Raw genomic sequence first — 24,053 nt, 5'->3', positions numbered from 1 at the left:
CATTCATTATTCATTCCTGTGCTTTTTAAAAACTACTCTACTTGTAAATAAAGGGATCGCTTGGTAAAGCCTTGTGACACTACATTTCCTATAGTGAAATGGGTAAAGAATTGGTATCTGGTTTCTGAACTAAGTTGTGGTATCAGTACTAGAGGAAAAATCCAAATCCGACACAAGTACTTCAAAAAACCTGATCTATTTACGGGTGGCATCTCACTGGCATCCCCAGGCACATTACCTTTGTGCAATTGCAATTACCTGGCTAATTGAACAATAAATGTAGACATCCTACACATGTAAAGCAATTATTGCACAATAAAAATGGCAGCCAGACATACAAATGGCCAACGAGCCACAAAGTTATTGCTTGAAAAATGTAGAACGTTTTTTGTGGCTGGTTTCTGTCAAACTTTTAATTTGAACATGTGACGTGTCACACAGGGTGATAGTGTTTGTCCAGGTCCTCCAGCATCTCAGGGTCGATTGTGTGCTCATTCTCGTACTCTGTTATGCTTAACTCTGCTTCCTTAGGATACACTAGTGGGAGGTGTCTTGATTCATTGCCCCTTCTCCCCTTCTTTAAGTAGCCTTAAGTCTGCTTCTTTAAGTAACCATTAGCACCTTTTTGTGAAAGCCAAGGTGTAAACAAACTCTTAAGTGACATGCTTTACTTGTCTAAAATGGGTAAAGATTTGGAGGACAGGACAAGCACACAAAGCTCCAGGCCAGTTTGAGCCCTGCTGCTTCTGTGCAGTTTCCTCACCCTTTGCACGGGTCTCTCTGGATATACACAAGGGTTGGGGAAGTAGTTCATTCACCCAAGGGGAGCCCAGATGACTTCTTATTCCCAGCACAGCTGGTGGGTGCTGGCAAAGCAAGTTTCCAGGATGCTTTTTTTCCCTCTATATCTCTTCCCCCTTGAATGTGAAGTAAATCATATGGTGTGACATTTTCAGTTGAATTATATCACTTGTTGCTTGATGGAAATAATATCTGCCAGGGGCTTGCAACTATTATAATGAAACTTTTGTTGAAGTTCCCACAAGGCAGCATATGACCTCAGAGAAGTAATTGCAGCAGACTGGCAGGCAGCTATCGATAGACCTTGTAGGTGACAGCACAGCAGTCAGGTCTGTAGGTGGTGATGTGCAAAAGTATCATGGCTCCAAGCATAAGGCATTGCTGGAGGAACAGACTGAAACATGATACTTGGGTATTGAGGATATGAAGTTACTTTGGCATCATACAGACATTCAGTTTTTCTTGGGAGGATCACTGCTTTTTCAGGAGAAACCATGTGTGTGCAGATATTCAGGCTTTTTCTGCCAGTAAAAATGGGCAGTCCAGGAGACAAATAGGGAACAATCAGAGTTAAATCACTCTGAGAAGAGCAAATATCTGTATATGGTATGGCTTCTCTCAGAAGAGAACATAGTACTTCCAGTGCTTAAGAACTTACTTAGTGACTGGATCCAGAGAATGTGTCCTTTTCCCTGTCCATGAACATAATCCATAAATACACCAGGAACAGGTTAAGGTACCTGCCTAAACTATTTGCAGAGGCAAAGAAGTGGTCCCAGGATATTTTGAAACTGTATATGAGTGTATTAATGTTTAGGGTCATCTGGCTGACCTATGAACATTCTAGCTCTTTTATTGGACTCCACAGGGCACTATGTAAAGGAGTAAGGATGTGCTTGGTCATCTCTTCCAGAAGGTCATGTAGCTGCAAACTGGGATTTATTACCATGATGCGACCTCACTGTGCCTGCATTTTCGAGGAGCCAGTAACAATATGACAGGCTCTTTAAGTAGACTAGGCATGGGGTAGCCCTCACAAGTGGTTGCTGCATGTATCAATCACAGAATCAATATTTAACCAATGAGAAGCTACCAAAATGTTTCCTACGAAGGAGAGTACTAAGTTTCTAAACTTCTTGCAAAAGGGGCTGGAGCTCAGTTTCCTTTACCAGGGCCTTATATCAAATAAAGGGCATTACATGTGTTACAAATTAAATGCCACACTGACAGCAATCCAAAACTCAGAATTAGGTACTTACGCTCTTCTATTCAATGCATGGGGAAAATTACATATCTTAAAAAAAGCTCAATTAAAAACAAGAAACTCACCACAAAACCTACATTCTGCATGGAGAGCATGCTAAAACTAGGGGTGTTCCTTGCCAGAATTTAGAAACCGTATCCCGGGATATGCTGTATCCATCCATACAGAATATGTAGTGTAGATTTTAGGTACATCCATGCATATGAGATGTGTAGTGTGGACTTGTCTTCTGAGGTTAGTACTGTTTTTGTAATGATGAAAGAGGAGCAGCAACTACTGGTGGAGCCCATACTTTTATATAATAGCCTGAGTGCACAACCTGGAACAACTGTTGTGTTGCCCATCCCTGCTCCCTGGGTTAGGGCTGGTTCAAATCTCTTCCTTCCCCTTGTGGGGCCATGTCAAACCTCTCCCCCCTGCAGGGCTGGGTTGGGGCTGGACCATGACCATCCCCCTATGGGGCTGGGCCACGCTTCCTCCTTCCCTCCCCCAAGGAGCGAGGTTGGGTTGGGACTGTGCCCCCTTCTGCATGGCTGGATGGAGCCATGCTGTGGCTGCTTGGCACTAGATCTGGACTACGAGGTGGATCCAGCCCGTGAACAGCCTGGGCACTGCCCATCTGGCCTGCTGGGCAAAAAGATTGATCACCACTGTCCTAAGGCAATTGCAGCTGCTTTTTATGAAGGATCTGATCCTGTTTGTGTCTTTTTGAATTGCGCACTGCTACTGATTTTTCTGGACTCTGTGTTGATCAGGCTAAAATAGTTCTGTACATGCACAAAAGCAAACCTGCAAGTATTTGAACAACCTACAGAACAGGGAAGTATCCAGTGAGATTTAGTTCCCAAACCCCAAGAGCGACTACTGAGCGAGGATGCTTTGATTGTAATTTTGGACTTAGACTGTTGGATCTGGCCTGCATGCCTTGTTGCTAAAGTGGTGCCCAAGTTCCTTCCCTTCCCTCCCCCCCCAACCCTCAATTTGCCTCTTTTCCCCCCAGTGCTGCACAAATTATCTTCAAGGTCAAATAGGGCAAGGTCATGCTGATATCTTCTTATCCTCTTATTGACTGAAACATTTCTGGCTGTTGAATGTCTTGCCTGTATGTATTCAGGTTCCTTCTACAGTAAAAGCCACGTTATCTGGCACCTTAGAAACGGGCATGCTCCATTAACTGGCATGCTGGTCAAAGCGGCAAAAGTGAAACTGGAGGTGCCCACTGTGGCACTTCCGGTTTCACCTAGGTCCCAAGGCCCAGGGCAAAGCACCCTGCATGGTGTTCTCCTCTTGTCCCCCAGCATACTGACACCAGGGAGGAGTGGCGGTATGGCGGGGGGGGCAGTGGCCCAAACAGGCAAAGATGCCTGTTCGGGCATCCTGGGTAACCGGCATATTTGGTTATCCGGCACCCCCGGTCCCCATGGGTGCCGCATAACAGAGCTTTTGCTGTATCTCTGTCTGCCTGGGCTTGATGTCTGATTCAGTTTAAACGCGTTGCAGTGAGAAGCAGTCATTACACTCATGTTGGTTCATCAAGGAGTACTGATAGATGCAGTTCTTGACAAGTTTGATAAATCTCATGGAGCAGAAACTTTTGGAGGAGAAAGGGCCATGCATCTAAAAGGAAACTTCTACTTTATGGACAGTCAAATACCAAGACTCAGATAGGGCCCTAATACCAAAGGTATTGCCGCTAACACTTCAGGTGCCAACAGTGTGTGCTTACTCTTAGTTGTCAGAATGCTTTTATAATCAATTAACTCTGTATCAAACTCTGAATTTTCATACCCAGTATCAACATTTCTCAAGGGCCTGTTGCATATTTACCCTCCCGTTAAGATCCCAAGTCAGATTCAGTTCTTTAATCTGGTTTTCCTGGAGCCTCCATTACGGTCTTTGCCCACTATTGCTGCACTTCAGCATAGAGGTTTGGTGAACTTGAAGCCCATATTGTCAGACCTCTTCAAACCCCCTTTATCATATTATTGTCCTGCAGCTTCACCTAAATGAATAGGTTAATCTACTAGTAGTCTTTCCAAACCAGTACTTAGATTAATAGATTATTAGGCACTGGGAGGGACCTTGTAGATTATCAGGTCCAGTCCCCCTGCACTAGGCAGGGAAAGACAACTGGGGTCAAGTGACCCCAGCAAGGTAACTGTCCAGTCTCCTATTGAAGATTTCCAGGGTAGGTGACTGCATCACCACTGGAGGGAGTTTATTCCACAGTCTGGACACCCTGACTGTGTAGGAGTTTTTCCTGGAGTTGAGCCTGAAGCGGCTTTCCAGCAGTTTGTATCCATTGCTCCTGGTCTTCCTCAGGGGTGCCCTGGTGAACAGCTGTTCACTGAGTTCTTGATGTATTCCCCTGATGTAGCGGTAAGCTGCTACCAAGTCCCCTCTCAGCCTTCTCTTTTGTGGGCTGAAGAGGCCCAAGTCCTTCAGCCTCTCCTCGTATGGCTTGTTTTGCAAGCCCCTGATCATACGGGTGGCTCTTCTCTGGACCCTCTCAAGTTTTTCCACGTTCTTGTTGAAGTGCAGTGCCCAGAACTGGATGCAGTACTCCAGCTGCAGTCTCACGAATGCGGAATACAGTGGGAGTATCACTTAATTTTGCATGAGATGCAACAGTGTGTTGTTTGCCCTGCTGGCCACAGCAACACACTGCCAGCTCATGTTCATGCAATGGTAGATCTTTACTCCTAGGTCCCTTTTGGCTGTGGTGCACGTCAAATTGTCACCACTGAGACTCTAGGTATGTTGGGGATTGTTTGACCCTAGATGGAGCACCTTTACACTTCTGAGTGTTGAACTTCATCTGGTTCTGATCTGCCCAACTCTCCAGCCTGTCCAGCTCTGCCTGTATCTGCATTACCATGCTCCCCCATAACATGGTGTCATTTGCAAACTTGGCCAGTGAGCTTCTCACCCCTGCATCCAAATCATTGATAAAGATACTGAAAAACGCTGGTCCAAGCATGCACTCCTGAGGGACACCACTGGCCCCTTCTCGCCAGGATAACACAGATCCGTTCATGAGAACTCTCTGGGTCCTACCATGCAGCCAGTTTTCCACCCACTGAACTGTTGAGTAGTGAAGCCCACAATCTTCCAATTTTTCCACAAGGATATCGTGGGATACTAGATCAAAACCCTTTTGGAAGTTTAGTTATATAATGTTGGCCTTCTCTCTGGTGTCCAGGTGGTGAGAGACCTCTTTGTAGGAGGAGATGAGATTGGTAAGATGAGACCTACCCATGACGAAATCATGCTGGCTGTCATTAGAGTCGTACCCTCAACAAGCGTATCACACGCAGATTTTTTTTTTAATGAGTTTTTCCAGGATTTTCCCTGGGATGGAGGTTAGGCTGATTGGCCCGGGTCCTCCATCTTCCCTTCTTTGAAATTGGGCACAATGTTGGAAGGAGAGAAACAGCCTGCATATATTGGATATTTCCAGACATTTATTGACAGGTGTACCTGTTTATGGTTGTACCTGGCTCATCAGAATATGACCAAGCCATCTTGTCAAAGAGGTTGTCTAAATGGGTCATACTGTTTATCCAGTTTTGTCCATTAACTGATATCAGAGCACACTTCATCACAGCACACTCTGTCTTCACCTTGTGTCAGAAATGCACCAGCCTCTAAGAATTGTAAAGTAGAGATGTGGAGCAAGCCACTGATTGTTTTCAAACAGGCCTTTGGCATGGCAACTATCTTGGAAGACAGATATGGGAAAATAATACTTTTTTTTTCTCTGTCTGAAACATCAGATGTTCCTGCTTCCTGCCCTTCAAAGTAGTAGATATTTTTTGCCTTTAACCTACGGAATCCAGACTGAAGCTTAAAGGAAAGAACAGTTAGTTAACCTATAGTAACTGGTTCTTTGAGACACTGGTGTGAACTGCACAACTTGCATTCTCTCTGATTTTTGAAGTCATAAGCAGCATTTAGCTTTGACTTGCAAGAAAACGGAGTGAAACCATTGCCTTTTATGCAGGAGCAGTCACAGACCACATGCACAGTACTGATGGACACTGTCAGATAGCTCTGATCTTGTGCTCATGGGCATCATGCCTACCTACAGTCAGATCCATAGTGACTGTGACACCTTAAAGATCCACTTTAGGATAACTGTTCTGTCTTCTGAAGCTCTAGGTCTTTTTCCAGACACCTGGGTGGTCTGACTAGAAATCAGTCATATGTTCATTCAGATCCCTACTGCATAGAAGAACCCCGCTCCATTGTTTCATGCTAGAAGTGCTCTGGAGGAAGCATCATACTTTTATATCCAAGAAACTGTGGAGCATTTTCCTTGACTTGTAGTTCCGAGTAAACATTAATTGTATCCAGTGTTTGTGTACTTTCCCCGCAGTGAATTCGCTTGGCCTTATCAGAACAATTCAGCTAGCTTCAGATGATGAAATACAAAAGCTGAATGGCATAGCAATCAAAGGCAGAGAGAGAGACAGAGAGATTGTTTAGGGGTTTTCTTATTCTTTTGTTTTGTTTTGTTTTGCTTCGTTTTGGTTTGTTTTTTACCATTTTGTATTTACCTCAGAGGAGTTTGTCTAGATCGATGGGTTAAAACCTGCCATAAATCTTTCATAAGATCACAGAGGAAATTCAATTATAGTGACGCTTGCAGATGAAGTGGAACAAAAATGCACACAATCACATTGATTAAACATATTAAGGTTACTAATTCTGTCAGAAGTTTGTATGTTTCTAATAGTAGCATTTAAAAAGTAGCTATATTGCGCACACATTTTCCTCTTAATATATGTTTAGACTTAGAAAAAAAATACAAGTCTTTCTTTCATAAGACAAATGTCAAATGTCATTGTTTAAGGTTCAGTATGCCTAAAGAAGAATATCAGGAGAGAGGGAAAGAGTGAGTGAGTTTAGGTTTAATAGCATAAAAACAAAATGCAAAATGTTGAAATTCATTTAACCAGAGCAGGAGTAGAAGATGCAAAATGTGTGACAGGACTGAAATTGCTTTGAAAAAATTAAGGTTTCTATCCCCTGACTTGCATGTTACAGGGCCTCATCTTTTAAGTAGATTCATGGAGGTGTGGACCATTTTATGTTGTAAAGCCTCATTTACTTCTCTAGTTTGTTTTCTGTTGCAGGATGAGACACTGCATTTATTTTGAAAGTTACATAACTTACTATTTTATCAATGTGTTGCTATTTTGTGAAGAGGGAAAAGGATAATCTTACACTCTTAGTTTTGAGAAGCCTTCCAAAAATCTTTGAATTTTAGCTATTATTGAATTTGCTGGGTTTAGAAAAATAAATGTCTACTAGGAGTGTTTAAGAGTGTTGCTACTTGATACTGTGGTTTTATAAACACTACAACTAGGAAAATGGTGCAGAGGTGGTAAAATCTTCTAATAGGTACTTTGTTTCACAAGAATGTAAAGATTTTAATAGAGAATTTTTCTGTACTAAAAAATTACTATACATTTCAACAGTAATGAAGGTTTATTTGTTATTTTTCATAGCATTGAATATTTTACCTTTTTTTACTGTCTTTCCAAGTTTAACATAAAGGTTAAAGTAGACTGCCTCTTCTTACCAAGGATTTGGATAAAATGATTATATTTGTTTACCTTAAACATAAAATTAAGTATGAATCTATCAGAGATTGTTTTCCTGAACTCAGCTAACTGAAAATCACCAAGTTGTCTATCCTTATTGTATACTAAAACATAAGATATTCAAAGATGTGATGATACCTTTGTGTAAGTGCATTTAAGCCAAATATCTTTCTATTTAGCCTTTTTTTTCCCCCTCAAGTCATCAGGTTTTTTTCAGGAAAGATTGTAATATTTCAAAATTACTTCATAATCTCCCTTTTTAAAGTAAAATTGTAATGACTGCTATTTCAACTAGATGAAATTAGTAGGTCACACATTTTATTAACTTGTTTTATTATTTATCTGGGTATTTTTTAAATGCCATGTAAGAGGCTGAAAAGACTTACTTCTCTCAAACATCCCTTTGTTTGAAAACATAAAACACGTTCCTAAGCCTGCATTTCTTCTGTAACACATATAGTTTGAATATACAAGGCTTCTCAAAGATCCTGGATGGGACTGCTCTGATGTGGGGTATCCCACTGCAGTTTCTCTTAAGACCTTGTTTTCTGACATGCCTGAGATTTTGGTCACGGGAGGACCCTGGAGTGGCTTTGACTGCCTTACTTCAGGCTTTAAACCACATGTGTGAGCCTGGGTCAGCCTGGTGTGCTTGGCCCTTTTGTAGCCAGGACACACTTCCATCATAGTATAGGTATGCCTCCTCAACGTTCAAGTAACGGTAGTGGAAGAATCTCAGTATAGAGAAGAGTTTAAGTGATGTCATGTAACAGCTCATAAAGTGACTTTGTTGCCTACCAATTTGCAGGTGATGCATTTTTTTTAGAATACATGTTTAATTTATAGAATACATTAAAAAGTAATGTATTTGTCAATCTAGAAAATGAAACTTCGTTGTACATAATTAATTTTTTGTTCATCTCCTTTCTTTCTTGGCCTGGAAAAAAATTAGGCTTACACTTTTATATGAATGTGGTGTAGAAATGAGAAATACTCTTTTGGTTCTTAGTTTTCTTTTACGGAATACAATTCTGGCAGATTCAAATTGTTAGAAGCTTTCTGGAGTTGGAATAAAATAATAAAACCAAATGGAATAGACATTTATATTTTGCAGCATGTCATTTAAATTAAATGAGTATTTTATTGGCACTTACTAGAGGAAGTGCACATGATAACTTGCTGTACAAAAACATGCTGTTCTAAACCTGTAACAAATATTGTTTTACATTATTCAGCACTACTGGCAAATACTATCATTGTTTTGAATACTTACCTAGTAAGAAAACAACCTGAACTTCTCAGATAGAGCTGTGACCATCAGGGAATTTGGCTAGTCTATATTAACCAGGCACTTAACTATCATAAATATATATTTGGTAGTTATGTGAGGTGAGATGTGCTTATCACATCACCTTTCAGAAAATTTGGTGAGCAAAATAAATCCATCTTTTTCCCCTCAGTTTTGCTTTTATACTAGTTATAAGAGAATATGAATAAAAAAATAGGAGGCACACTCAATTAAGCAGAATTCATCTGATCTTTGTAAGAAAGCTAATACATGTTAATCTAATTTGTGGGAAAAGTATTGAGTTAACACTAAGCTTGCCAGGCCAAACACTCAAAAGTCCAAAAATGCAGACGAGATTTTCAGAAATAAGCTCTGAAATTAATCCCTAGGTTTGGGACCTAATTCTTGAAAGTATTGCATTCCTAAATAAGTCAGTGTAATTGCTGTACTATGCATTGTTAATCCAGTCATATTTTTTCCATAGGATGTATGGTGCTTTTTTTGTTTCTAGTTTGTATCATTCTTCTCATCTTCCTTTCCTCACCTTTTTAAAATATTTATACTCGCATGGGATCTCTAAACCCCACTACATGTATGGTTGAGGATTTAATGAGAGGTAGCAAATTAATTTATATATTCTCAACTTTGCAGTTTAGTTAAAGTTTTCAGTGACACATTCCAAGACAATAATTATAAAACAGTAACTGACAATACCATATTTACACACAAAAGGTTACCAAATCCAAAGATCAGATGAAAACATTTTAAATTTGTGAATGTAGCTTTCCTGATATCTGTGTGATTTCCATTTCAGAAAACATTTCATAGTTATTATATATGCAAACTTGGGTCCTGATCCTGCAACTGAAATTACAAAGGTAGAATCCTTTGCCTATGCAGAACTCCATTGAAACGAATGGGGGTCCCACACTTGAGCTGGGTTTTACCAGCACAGATGCAGTTGCAGAATGAGGACTTTTGGGTGAATCGGTTCTTTCGTTGTTCTCTTTTGAACTGCTGTATTATTTCAAGCTAAGATTAGAAACTGACTGAGTCTCCTTTATGTGGAGCATGATGTTTAGCAAAGATGGTTCTACTAGATCTGGTGATGCTTATTTGTATTCTCAGTATTGAACTTCAGTTCTAAGGAAAATACATAAAATGATGACTTAAGCATTTTAGAACTGTTTAACCCTTATTTTGAGGAATCAATGTTGTCAGTGTTCCATCATCCACTGATTCAGAGCAATACGGGTTTATTCCTGCAAGTTGTCAATCAAGCAGAGGCTGTCATTTGCAATTTGGAATTTCTGCACACTCCTGTTTATAGTCTTTAGTCTTTTTTTTTTTAATCCTTGGTTGCAAGCGGACACTGTTGCATCACTGTGTAAGAGAACAGAGAGCGAGATGAAGAGCTCAGATGCATCCCTGTGCAGTACTATGTTTTATCCCCTTTTTATAGTGTTGTTAACGTTTTATCCATAGCCAGAAGTCCATTTATTATAATTAAAATATAGCAGGTGACGTAATTTAGACAAAATGCTTTTTTTCTGGCTTACAAAAAGTCATTTTTTACTGATCTCATCAACCTAATTCCCAGACCTATAATGTTAGACTCAGATACTTTCAGTGTAATCTGATAAACTTTGCAGCTGCTCTTCACAGCATCATCACTCCAATTGAAAGATGCCTTTTTGTTTCTTGGGAATACTAATTTGTCCATGTGGAACTTTTTCTCCTAGCAAGCTCTGATCAACTCTGAGGAGAGCATTCTGAGCCCATGTGCAACTCATCAGCCATTATCATATATGGGGACTGGATTCCCTTTTGGAAATATGATTGCTGGAGATCAGAGCCCAATTTTTTTTGTATAGTCAGTTGCTGTTATGGGCCAGATTGGGGAGAAAATCAGCTGTTCATTTGAACACTTTTAGTATTGGGGATTTAGAATCAAGGTTTTTTTTCCCTCCTATTGGTAAATTTCATTGTAGATCAATAAACTTTTTTTTTTCTGGGATCACACTGGACTATTTTGACCTTGATGCAGGTTTCATGGTCTGGGAACATATTTGAGATGTAAAGTAATTTAAGATAAAGATCTTTAAAAAACTTTGTTTTTCAGTAATCTACTAAAAAGCAAGGTGGTTCTACTTCTGTTCTTAAAGTTTTGTGATGTTCTTTCTTTATCATATCATGGGCAAGCACAGACACATTTATCTAGTCTTTATAAATAGACCAGGAACCATGAGAACTGAGATTCCTAATGGAAGCCCTCTTAATACTCTTTTAGCTCAAGAAAAAGCTACTGCTCATTTTCTAGAATTTACCCTTGATGAAATGCCTGAGAGGATGTACCACATCTAAAAGGAATGGCATTTGAAAATCTTGACAGAACACATACCAATATATATCCTTCTATGGATATGTTCATCTCTGATTGATTGTTTTTTTAAATATATAGCTAACATCCAGGCTATAAGCAAAACGTATTGAATACATTGTTGTCAAAGACTATCCTAGAAACTCCTTCAAGACAAATAAGAACATAGGACTGGTGAGGTCTTTGCAAACAATCCTATCCCATCTCCTTTCCCTAAACTGATCAAGCTTCGTCTTAAAAATGGTTAGGATTTTTGTCCCAATTCCTCCTAGTAGAAGGTTGTTCCAAAAAGCTTACTCTTCTGAGAGGGAGATGCATCTTACAGTTTTTATTGAGAAGTATTCAAATCTGATTCATTCATGTTTTGTTTTTGTCCCTATATTGTCATTTAACTTGAATATTCCTTTCTGTCACTAGTATTTATGGACAGCAGCTATATCCCTTGTTAGTGTTCATTTTGTTAATTATGCTTCATTTAATAAAAAAAGTTCTCAATCTCCTTTCATAAGATAGGCCGTCCATTGTGTTCTTCATCCTTGTAGTCTGTCTTTGCATCTGTTCTAAATTTAAGTAATCTTTCTTTAATTTTGGACACAAATTTGTATGCAGTAGTCCAGATAAGGTCTCACCAGTGCCTCAACCAGTGTCAGTCATACTTAGCCAGAAATATCTCTCCCCATACTTCCTTGGATTGCATTTGCCTTTTTTCATGGCTCTATTACATAGTAATCCTGTGTCCTAGTAGCATACCTTGGTCTTTTATGTCCTCCATTGCTTCCAACTAAGGAACTCCCAGTTTAAAGAAAAAAAATAGTATTAATACTAACATGCATGGTCATGTGTATAATCTTATTCTGATTTTGCATCTCCAACTCTTAAGATCATCCAGTTCTTTACTATAATGCTTCAACTTTCCTTTTTATTTATAATTATTTCCATTTCTGTTTCGTAAACATTTAATAAGTTCTTATTTCTTGTATCAAGGTTATGAATGAAAAAAATAAGATTGGTCCCAAGGCAGATCTATGAGGAAGTTTTGTTAGTTACAACACAAGTAACACGTGTTACTAGTTACATCACTAGTACCAGCCCTACATCTTTTTTTTGTCATACTTCCTTTAGCCTGTTTCTTAATCTCTTACAGTTCTCATATTAATGATTATCTTTATGTGAATTAATAAATTATCCTCTAGTACTGGATCAAATGCTTTACTGAAATCTAGATAATTAGATTTTACTACATTTGCTTTATCTACAAAGCAGTTTTCTTATTAAAAAAAAAAAAAAAAAAAGTTAGTTGGTGTGATCAGCCTTTGTAAACTCTTTTGATTACACATTGTCCTTTCTTTTTTCCCTTCAAAATTTGTTCTAAACTCTTGTATACTAATGGACCTGTAATTACCCAAATCGTTTTTCTTCCCATTCTTAAAAAATAAATACTACAGTCCCCTTCCCCAACAGTTTCAAGCAGATATTTTTAATTGATTTATCAAGATCTACAACTTCATGTGTTTAATTCTTTCAGAGTTTTGGAGTGGAGATTATTTGGCTCCCTAACTTGAAATCATTAAGCACTCTTGAGTTATGCTTCATTTAATTTTTCACCTCCCACTAGCTGTCCTGCCTCTTCTTCCATGTTCTAGCTAATTATCTTTATTGAAAACTGCTTTTTTGTTTTTGAGCGTGCCTGCATTCTCTCTAATCTCTACCCCATTGTCACTGCATAGCAACTGCACTCCTTTTTCTTTTTGTCTCTTCATTTATGCAAATAAAGAACCTTTTGCTATTTTGTTTCTTTGCAAGGTCCTAATTCAGCTTGATTTTTGGCAATCCTTGCTGTACCCCACCCAATGCTTTTTGACCTTTAGGGCACATCACTCTAGGACTGCTGTATTATTTTCTTCTGTTTCTTATGGATTCTAAATAATTTTTGAGGTGATTTTATTCATTCATTTAAGGCTGAAGATCTTACATGCACGTGTTCCCCTTGCTTGCTGTGCTTGTTCCACGTATGTTTTTTGTGTGCCTGACCTCTTCTACGTTCAAGTTCTTAAACTTCAGTCTAGTTCATATAACTAAGTTCTCTTGGTTTTACAAAGTGTTCCTTCTTTAAACACAACATTCTAAGTTAAGGACCTGTATTTATCTTTTCATTCAATTTACATTGGATCACTAAATCCCAGTTTATTTTCTACATCCAGCTCCTCTCTGATGCTCACACTAATTGCCAAAATCAAGTCTAAAATAGCATCAACTCTTTTTAAATTTGAAGAATTTAGTGAAGAAATCTGTTGCCTGCCACATCTAGTAGAACCTCCTACCATCCTTCCCAAAACAATTTTGGATTAGAAAGATTTTTGGCAACTTCTGAAATCAAAGCACTTATATAGTACTAATAGCTAGAGAAGCTGCATTCTGGTATTTATAAGAAAGGATCAGAGCTTTTTATATTTTTTTTTTTAGACTGGTCCATTCAAGGCATCTCTCCTAAGAGAGGCAAAAACCTTATTCTAAAAGTTAGCATTTCACGATAACCAGTACATCCATTCTTTCTAGTTCTTGCCTTTTGTCTTATGAAAATGTCTTTGTCTTTAAAAATGTCTTAAGCTTGAGCAGCATCCTGAAGTTGAATTACTGAGGATGTTATCATTAGGAAGCTTGGTATTGTGTTTTTATTTTCTTGGAGGCTGTTGTGGGAACTAAAGTCTATATTACCTTTTTTCCTGATAGCTAAATAGGGCTTTAGTATGAATCTGCAAGGCTTATTCCTTTGCAGAAGTAAAGGGCCTGCCCTACTAGAGCTGTAATTTCCTTATTGAGCAAAATGGTGAGCTGCTTTAAAAAAAAACAAACAAAAAGCAAAACAAATAAAATAATCAGTAAAGCTGATTTACTTCACATCTACATGTTCACTAAGCCTAAATTTGATTCTATTTTTTTAGTTGATGTGATGTTAAGGTAACTTTCTAGAAGGACTCTTAGCAAAACAGAACCTACATTTGAGAGAACTGTTTTGTGTTCCATTTTTACTAATTAATCCAAAAACCCACTTCATTTTGATGAGAGCCCTCTGTATGAGAATATTATCTAATGATTAAAATGACTGGGAGGAGAGAGAAGGTTCTTCCACTAATACATGCATGACCTTGAGCAAGACACTTGACCTTTTAGGCTGTAATATGGAGATAATAGTACCTAGCTCATGAGAATTTGCGAGGTTTAATTCAGTGACTTTTAAAAATGGTACTGATAAGCCTCAGTGAGAAGGTACTATAGAAGTGAACAGTATTATATGTGTGGATTTAATTATGTTGTTTCTATCAGTTTTTATAACCCTGCCATAGTTAGGAAAGAAGTTTTGTCTCTTCAAAGATGATGCAAAAATTCATTCCTGGGGAGAATAGGAAGGGGCTATTTGAAGAGGTGCTGAAGGCATAAAAATTCAGAGTGGTGATTGGTCACCTCTGCTTGATTGACAGGTTGCAGGGAAAAACAAAAAACCATTTGTTCTGGCTTAATGGAACTGGAAAACAGAAAATGAGTATCAGGTAAAAATTACTTTTTTAAAATATTTGCAGATCTATAAAAACTGGAGTTAAGACCACACCAATCTAAATCTCCCTCAACCTGTCCCTCCTACAAGAAAATATGAGTAGGAAGTGTAGAAGCACAAAGCTAATCTGTATATGTGGGCTGGTAATTTCAGTGCATTTTTAGTGGGCAAGTATTGTAAAGCATTTATTGCTGTGGTGCTTCTTGGCAAATTTAGCAGAAAGGTAGAGGACTGAATGGGTGTGGTGACTGAAACCCTGAACTGGACCCAGCTCTTTGTTTAGGTTTAACAGCAGGACATCAAAGGGGAAAGTTTTACTGTCACTTCCTGTACTATGCCTATTTTGTGGATAAAGTCTGTCAGTTGCTATCAATCTAGCATCTTTCATGAGCATTGCTATGCAATTCACTGAAAAGTGAATGGCTAAAAAGTAAACAATGTACTAGAAATAACTTCCATCTAAGAGTATATATTGTCTTGGATATTTTCATACAGATTAGCATCATAATTTTAAGGATTATAATTTAGCCACCCCCCATTTTTGGTTAAAAAAAAAAAAAAAATTTTTGTCTGTTGCTGTATTTCAGATCGAAGGGCAAGGACATGGTGCAGTTTTTGACTGCAAGTGCTCTCCTGATGGTCAACATTTTGCATGTACAGACTCGCATGGTCACCTTTTGATTTTTGGCTTTGGCTCCAGTAGCAAATATGACAAGGTATTGTGCAAAAAATGCCCATGTTATGAGTTCAAAAAATGTGCTCAAACAAATATTTTTAATGAAACTATAAAGTACCACCCCAAGAAGAAAGGTATAATTTAGTTCTTTGTTTTGTACTGTTACATGCATTTTTACCACACTGACATTTTCTGTAGCTCGCTGATGCTCTCTAACTCCCATTCAGCTGTGATCTGTCCATCGTGTTATCCTAAAACTAAATTCCATCCAGTTTCAAACAAAAGATGGAGTTTAAATACCACTTAGAAGGGAAACAGAGTGAAATGTGTAACACTTTTAATGTGGTTAGAGTTGGTATGCTGTGGATGGAACCCTTTCTCGATTTGACCCTGTCTTTCAAACATGACCTGACTGGTTCTGTATTAGTCCTGTTATAAATAAGAAAGCTAGAATTCTAGTTATTGTTTAGATTAGTGAGATCATGGTACATTATATTTATGGCATCACCTGCCCACAAAATTCTTAGGAGGACAGGTACCTAATATATATGTATTGTATGTTCTATAATTTTTACTAGTTATTCCTATGCATCCTAGATGTTTTCTGATACTTGCTTGCGTAGGCTACCAGCAATAATGGATTGACATTGTAAACCTGACACTATTTAGATCAGTTTTCATTTTCTTTTGAAGACAGACTTTTTCAAGTTTATAACATATAATAGAAACAGATTAGTTGTGTTAAAACTTCTTTTGACAAAACATGATGACTGAATTGGTGTAAATAATTTCCTGCTCATTTTCCTCCAACCAGGTAGCTCCTAAAATGCAGTAATATAGCTGTAGCTGTCAGAAATACAATGCATCATGATTTGTAAACTGTTCAAGCCAGTTTTATCCTGTTTTCTGCCACATCACTATAGCTTTTAAAATAATTCTTTTTTTCCCCTCTCTAATGTATATAGGACAAAAACTGTAAGCATTAGATTTGGAAAAATATTAGCCTGTTAGCTCTTCCCCTGTAATGGAGTAAAAGTTACTTTACTTTTATAATCATTTTATTTTTCTACAAATCTTACTTAAATTGAATGCTTTTTGCAGACATTCTTGTTTTGAATAGTTCTATTTTTCATCTTTGTAACTGTTTGTAATAAAACATAAAATTGGCTTTTTTACAGATAGCAGATCAGATGTTCTTTCACAGCGATTATCGGCCTCTTATCCGTGATGCCAACAACTTTGTCTTAGATGAACAGACACAACAGGCACCACATCTCATGCCCCCTCCCTTTTTGGTTGACGTTGATGGCAACCCTCATCCAGCAAGATACCAGAGATTAGTTCCAGGTCGTGAGAACTGCAGGGAAGAGCAGCTTATTCCTCAAATGGGTGTGACTTCCTCAGGTACACTGAATATCAATCCAAAGTACTGTAACTATGGGTATTTGGGAACTGCGTTTTTGTAGGATAACCTAGTTCAGTGTTTAGATATTAATAAAATTGAATTACAAGGGTTAATTAAAATAGTGACCGATTCAGATTTTTTTTTTTTTTTTTTTTTTGAAAAGTCTTTTCTGTATGCTAAATAGGTTAAAAAAAAGAACCATGTAAGTAAAGATTTGGCTTTGACTAGCTGAGAAACTCACTCTAGGACCTGGCAGGCTAAATTTGCAGTCAGTCAAAAGAAGCACCCATTAAAATTAAAACCAAAGGCTCCAATCCCTGTTTTCATAGATTCATAGATTGTAGAGTCAGAAGGGACCACAATGGATCATCGTGTCCGACCCCCTGTCCTGGCAGGAAAGAGGACCAAGGTCAGATGACCCCAGCCAGGTGACTGTCTAGCCTCCTCTTGAAGACCTCCAAGCTAGGTGATAGCACCACCTCTCTTGGAAGCCCATTCCAGATCCTGGCCACCCTTACTGTGAAAAATTTCTTCTAATATCTAACCTAAATCCACTCTCAACTAGTTTACACCTGTTATTCCTAGTCACTCCCTGGGGCGCCTTTAGTAAACAGCGCGTCCCCCATTCCCCGTTGACCTCCCCTAATAAATTTATAGGCGGCCACAAGATCTCCTCTCAGCCGTCTCTTGTGAAGGCTGAAGAGATTCAGCTCTCTCACCTCCCCCCCGTAGGGTCTATCATGAAGGCCACTAATCATGCGAGTGGCCCTCCTCTGGACCCTCTCGAGATTCCCCGCGTCCCTCTTGAAGTCCGGCGCCCAAAACTGGACACAGTACACTGCCAGCTCATGTTCATCTTGGAGTCAGTTATGACTCCAAGATCCCTCTCTGCCTCCGAGCTTCTGAGAAGGACACTCCCCAACCTATAGGTGTGCTGGGGATTCCTCCTTCCCAGGTAGAGTACCTTACATTTATCTTTATTAAATTGCATCCTATTTCTCTCTGCCCATTGATCCATCCTGTCCAGGTCAGCCTGAATCTGCTCCCTGCCCTCTGGTGTACTAACTTTGCCCCATAACTTGGTATCATCAGCGAACTTGGAGAGGGTGTTCTCCACGCCCTTGTCCAAATTGCTGATGAAGATATTGAATAATATCGGTCTGAGGACCGAACCCTGCGGGACCCCACTGCCCACCTCCCTCCAGGCCGAGAAGGAACCATCCACCTCCACTCTCTGGGTGCGGTCCCTAAGCCAGTTGGCCACCCACCTGACCGTGTAGGCGTCCACTCCACAGTCTGCTAGCTTCCCAATGAGGATAGGGTGCGAAACTGTGTCGAAGGCCTTCCTAAAATCCAGGAAGATGACATCGGCCTCGGCTCCTGCGTCCAGGCAGTGTGAGACCTGGTCATAGAAGGCTACAAGGTCTGTCAGGCAGGATCTACCTGTGACAAACCTGTGCTGGTTTCCCCTCAGCATCGTTTCCCCTGCTGGGCCTGCACAAATGTGTTCTTTGATTATTTTGTCCAGCATTTTCCCCAGGAATAGAGGTAAGACTGACTTGTCTGAAGTTACCCGGCTCATCCCTTCTCCCTTTCTTGAAAATGGGCACCGCATTGACCCTTTTCCAGTCTTCAGGGACCTGGCCAGAACACCACGAGTGCTTGAACAGCTGTGCCAGCAGCTCAGCTATGACACTGGCCAATTCTTTCAGCAGCTGTGGATGGAGGTCATCTGGCCCTGCTGACTTGAACCCATCCAGCTCCTCCAGGAGCTCCTTAACTATTTCAGAACTAACTGTAGGCGGACTGGTGCCATGTGGACATCCGTCAGTGATCGAGGTGGGAGAATTGACTTGGTCGGTACATAGAAATACTGAAGTGAAGGACTCATTGAAGAGCTCTGCTTTTTTCCCCTGCATCAACCACCAACTGTCCTGATTTGTCCTGCAGGGGCCCTATGTTGCTCTGAGCTTTTCTTTTGCCCGCTATATACCTGAAGAAGGACTTCTTATTGTCCTTGATTGTTGAAGCCAGCCTGAGCTCAAGCCCTGCCTTGGCCTGTCTAACTGATTCCCTGCAATAACATGCCAGGGAGATATATTCCTCCTTGGTAGCTGCTCCCTGCTTCCATTGTCTATACATCTTTCCTTGCCCCCAGACTCTCCTGGAGTTCCCTGTTCAGCCACCAACCAGCTTTCTTGCCCCCTTACTTCCCTTCCTACGTAATGGGATAGACTCCTTTTGAGCCCCAAGGATCACTCCCTTGAGACCTCCAACCCTCCTGGACCCCCATTTGCTCTGTGGTCTTGAGTTGCATCCCCTCACTAACTAGCCTTCTAAGCATGCTAAAGTTGGTCCTTCTGAAGCCCAACAGCTTAGCCCCACTAGTTACTTTACCCACCCTTCGCTGGATAATGAATTCGACCAAGTGATGGTCATTGTCTCCCAGGCTACCATGAACTCGCATGTTCCCCACGAGATCATCCCCTGTTGCTAAGACCAGGTCAAGCAAGGCGCTACCCCTGGTGGGACTAGACACCACCTGGGTTAGGTGGAGGACCTGCACACAGTGTAAGAACCTTCATGAGCAGCTTGTTTTGGCTGTCTGCTCCTCCCAGCAGATATCTGGGTAGTTTTTAGATCTCCCATGACCACCGCCTCCCTTGCCTGTGTGGCGTCTGCTAGCTGCCTGGAGAATACATTGGAGAATGCCTCATCTAGCTCTTGATCCTGTTGAGGAGGCCTGTAGTAGATCCCCACGACCAAGTCCTTTTCCCCTGGCCCCCCCTGGATCCTGACCTACAATGCCTTGGTGTTCCCCTCTTCCACCCCTGCCTTAATGGTGGAAGATGTATACTGCTCCTTAACATAGAGTGCTACCCCCCACCTTTTTTCCCCACTCTGTCGTGCCTATACAGCCTATACCCCTCAATGCCTGTCGTCCAGTCATGTGTAGAATCCCACCATGTTTCGGTTAGTCCAACTAGGTCATACTGGATGCTAGCAAGCAAGAGTGTGAGCTCCTCTTGCTTGTTTCCCATACTCCTGGCATTTGTATAAAGACATTTTAGTCCCCCAGAGGGGGCTCTTGGTGCTCCTGTACCTTGATGGTGTGTGTTCCCTTTATTACTTACCTGGTGTGGTCTGGTGCCTTGTTTATGGCTTATCAACCCCTTAATACTTACCTGGTGTGATCTGGCATCTTGTTTGTGCTTTACCAACCCTGGGCTCTCTTTGACAACTGGTTTCCCGACCCCCGTTGAGCCTAGTTTAAAGCTTTTCGGAGGAGATCAGCCAACCTGCGGGCGAACAGATACTTATGTCTGGGAGAGAGATGAAGATCATCATCTCCCAGGAAGCCTCCTCCCTGGAAGTGCTGCTCATGGCTGTAGAATCCGAAGCTCTCTTGAAGACACCAACTCTGGAGCCACTGGTTGACTTCCTTGATGAGGGCATCCTGGTGTTTCCGGCTGCTGCCAACTGGAAGGATGGAAGAAAATACAGCCTGTGCTCCAGTCTTCTTGAGGCTGTCTCCCAGTTCATGGAAGTCCTTCATGATGCGGTCAGGGCTGGTCCTAGCTGCATCGTTGGTTCCCACATGGACAAGGACCATGGGATAGTAGTCAGAGGGCTTAATGAGAGCAGGAATTACCTCAGTGATGTCCCTGATCTTAGCTTCAGGCATGTAGGAGACTTCTCTCACCATAGGATCTGTTCGACAGATCGGCCTCTCAGTGCCTCTCAGGATTGAGTCACCCACCACAATCACTCAATGTTTCTTCTTTTGCCTGGGCAGTGATCCCCCAGTCTGCCTGGTAGGGGCTATAGGGATCACCTCCTTTGCAGGAAAATGCTCCTCCTCTGTCTCCTCCATGGTTGTCAGGGCCCTCTATCCATTCCCCACATGCAATGGGGAAGCAGACACCAGGCCCTGCTGCCTGGATCCAGAGGTGACTGTCTTCCATTCCCCTGCTGCAGACTTCTTGCATGGAGTTTCACCCTTGGGCATCTGGAGCTGTAAGGAATGGAAATGCCTGTCAATCACAGCTTCATCATCCCTGATCCCCCTTAGCCTGCTCACTGCTTCCTAGAGTTCCCTCACCTGCTCCTCCAAGGCCCGAAGTTGGGCACATGAGGGACAGGCAAGAGGGCTCCCCCCCTCCCCTGATGGTAGGGTCACTGCCAGGCCACCCCTGCAGACAGGGGGGCAGGGCTCTGTCTGAGTAGACACCTCAGAGGAACCACGGGTGGGCAGCGCCATCTGAGCTGCAGCTTCATCCCATGCTCTTACCTTAGCTGCTGAGCTTCGAGTCATCATCGCTCTTGCTAAGTGCTCCTTCTTGTCACTTACTCTTTGTGTGCCTGCCTCGTGCGAACATCTGCGCAAATGCAGGCACGCCCTTACAGAGTGCGCCTGTTTGCATGCTCTGTTCGTGCATGGCTTGGGAGCACAGCTCCCTACCCGGCTCAGCAAAGAGGGATCCAGGGGCTTCCCCTCTGGATCCTCTGCAGCTGCGCCAGCTCCTAGCCCACTTAACTTCGGGGGGTCAGGTGCTCTGCTGCTTCAGGTACGTTGCAGGGGGCACACGTATGCTGAGAGCCCACACATGTGCCCAGTCAGCCTCTTCTCCCTCCTACTGCACCCAACTGCTGGGCGCACCCAACTGCTGGGCGCTGAGTCAAACCGCAGGCTTTTTAAAGCCCACAGTTTGAATTTTCTCTCAGTGGCCAAGCAGCCAATCAGGTGGCTGAGCAGTGGCCGAGCAGCCAATCAGGTAACCCAAATTACCTGGAAGTGCCTGCCGGCTACCTTCCCCCCCCCCCACTGGGGGGGTCTCGGATCCTGGTGCTGTGGGGCAAGCCCCTAGGAGCAGCCTCTGAGGGGATCCCCTTTGTCACCTGGGGGAAGGGTCCCCCCTAGCTGGCTCCCTGTTCACGCATCTCGGGAGCACGGCTCCCCTCTTAACTCAGCAAAGAGGGATCCGGGGGTTCCCCTCCGGATCCTCTGCAGCTGCGCTGGCTCCTGCCCCACTTACCTTCGGGGGGGTTAGCTGCTGCTGCCCCCGTTGTTGCTTTCTCAGCCTCTGCTGCCTCAGATACGTTGCAGGGGGTATATGTGTGCTGAGAGCCCGCACGTGTGCCCAGTTAGCCTCCTCTCCCTCCTACTTTCAGAGAAAAGCAGATCATAGCATATGAAAAATGCCACATAAATGTTGAATAAAACTGATTCTTGATTTAGCACAACTGTAACATGCTGAACTTCTGGAACATGTGTTTAAACATAATATTATATTATAAGAACAAGATCATTAGCTTGTCAGCCTTTTGGCTAAGATCAGTGATTAACATCTAATTTATATATGTTGCCTCTTGGAACACTGTGCAGTGTCCATGTTCTGTGCTCTATGTGAATTAATCTGCTTACAGATGATGATAGTATCAGTTAGTTAAATGTTCTTTGCATGTTTGTTTGAATTATGATTTTTTATTTATTTATTTTTTTAAGTCAGCTGTTTTTCTTCTAGACTAGGGGTAGTCAAAGTCTGGCCCATGGGCTGAATTGGGCCTGTGGTGGACTCCATTTCCTAACAAACCCTGCCTGTGTTTCTGCGGCCAGTTTCCATGGAGAACCCAGCAGTGGCTGGGCTGTGACATTGTGGGACCAGGATTTGCATAGAGGTTGGCCCCAGCAGCACTGGCAGGGTACACAGCTGGGCAGGGAGCTGCTCAGGAGCTAGGATCTTGTGGCAGTGACAGTATGGTCTGGAGCCAAGCCAGAGCTGCCCTCTGCCTGTACACCCAGGGAAACGGTGTGCAGGCAGCAGATCCTGGCTCTGCCCCGGCTCCGGAGCAGACTGTCACCACTGCAGGATCCCAGCCCTGGCCATGGAGTAGCCCACCTGCTTAGCCATGCGCCCTGACATCACTGCCAAAGCCAGCCTCCGTGGAAACTGTGGCACCATGCTGTCATAGGCCCACCATTGCTGGGGTCTCCATGGAAACTGGCTGCAGCAACGCAGGCAGGGACTGCTAGGAAATGGAGTCTGCCATGGGAATTAAATTAGAAGATGGCTGTTGCAGCTCCAGTTCTGACTTAAGCCCCCAGGATCGGAGCTGCAGCTGCAACCTCCCCCACTGTGTGCCTGAATTGGGGCTGGAGCAACCATGTGCTCTGTTCCCTGGGCTGGAGCAGGGCTGCAGCTGGGTCAGGGGTGGGGAGAGGGGTACGTAGGCTGGGGATGGAGGCGGGGGAGGTCAGACATTGGGGGAAGGGGTATGGGTCAGGCCACTTAAATCCCCCACTGCCTGCTACTGCTTTTCCTGCTGCAGTGGTAGAGAGACTAATTTAAGACTAAGTAGATTCTGTACATGCAAAATATAATGTTTACGAATCTTTCAGTGTATAGAGTCTAATTAGCAAAGGTTGTCTTTAATTCAGAGTAGTCTTTGATTCCGGTAAATATGATTCATAGATTCATAGATGTTAGGGTCGGAAGGGACCTCAATAGATCATCGAGTCCGACCCCCTGCATAGACAGGAAAGAGTGCTGGGTCTAGATGACCCCAGCTAGATGCTTATCTAACCTCCTCTTGAAGACCCCCAGGGTAGGGGAAAGCACCACCTCCCTTGGGAGCCCGTTCCAGACCTTGGCCACTCGAACTGTGAAGAAGTTCTTCCTAATGTCCAATCTAAATCTGCTCTCTGCTAGCTTGTGGCCATTATTTCTTGTAACCCCTGGGGGCACCTTGGTGAATAAATCCTCACCAATTCCCTTCTGTGCCCCCGTGATGAACTTATAGGCAGCCACAAGGTCGCCTCTCAACCTTCTCTTGCGGAGGCTGAAAAGGTCCAGGTTCTCTAGTCTCTCCTCGTAGGGCTTGGTCTGCAAGGTATCTGGTATCTGTCTAGTCCAGGGGTGGGCAAAATGGCCAATCTGTCTGGCAACCAGACTCCATTTCCCAGCAGCCCCTGCCTACATGGCTTGGGCCAGTCTCCATGGAGACACCAGTCACACCTGCAGGAAAGCAGAGGCTGGGGTTGCCATGGAGACCAGCCATAGCTGCACTGGCAGCGCA

General features: G+C 42.3%; 1 protein-coding gene across 3 annotated transcripts in view; it reads left to right on the top strand.

Moving 5' to 3' along the window:
* Window positions 1-24,053, top strand: part of PHIP (pleckstrin homology domain interacting protein) — a 166,558-nt gene that overhangs the window by 67,890 nt on the left and 74,615 nt on the right. For all 3 annotated transcript variants that reach the window (XM_059731372.1, XM_059731376.1, XM_019496868.2), the window contains 2 exons: window positions 15,483-15,611; window positions 16,750-16,975. In XM_059731372.1, coding sequence (XP_059587355.1) covers window positions 15,483-15,611; window positions 16,750-16,975 — 355 coding nt within the window. The remainder of the gene's footprint in view (window positions 1-15,482; window positions 15,612-16,749; window positions 16,976-24,053) is intronic.

Source organism: Alligator mississippiensis, chromosome 1 (assembly GCF_030867095.1).
Source record: "Alligator mississippiensis isolate rAllMis1 chromosome 1, rAllMis1, whole genome shotgun sequence".
Taxonomy (NCBI): domain Eukaryota; kingdom Metazoa; phylum Chordata; order Crocodylia; family Alligatoridae; genus Alligator; species Alligator mississippiensis.
This window is presented reverse-complemented; position numbering and strand designations above follow the sequence as displayed.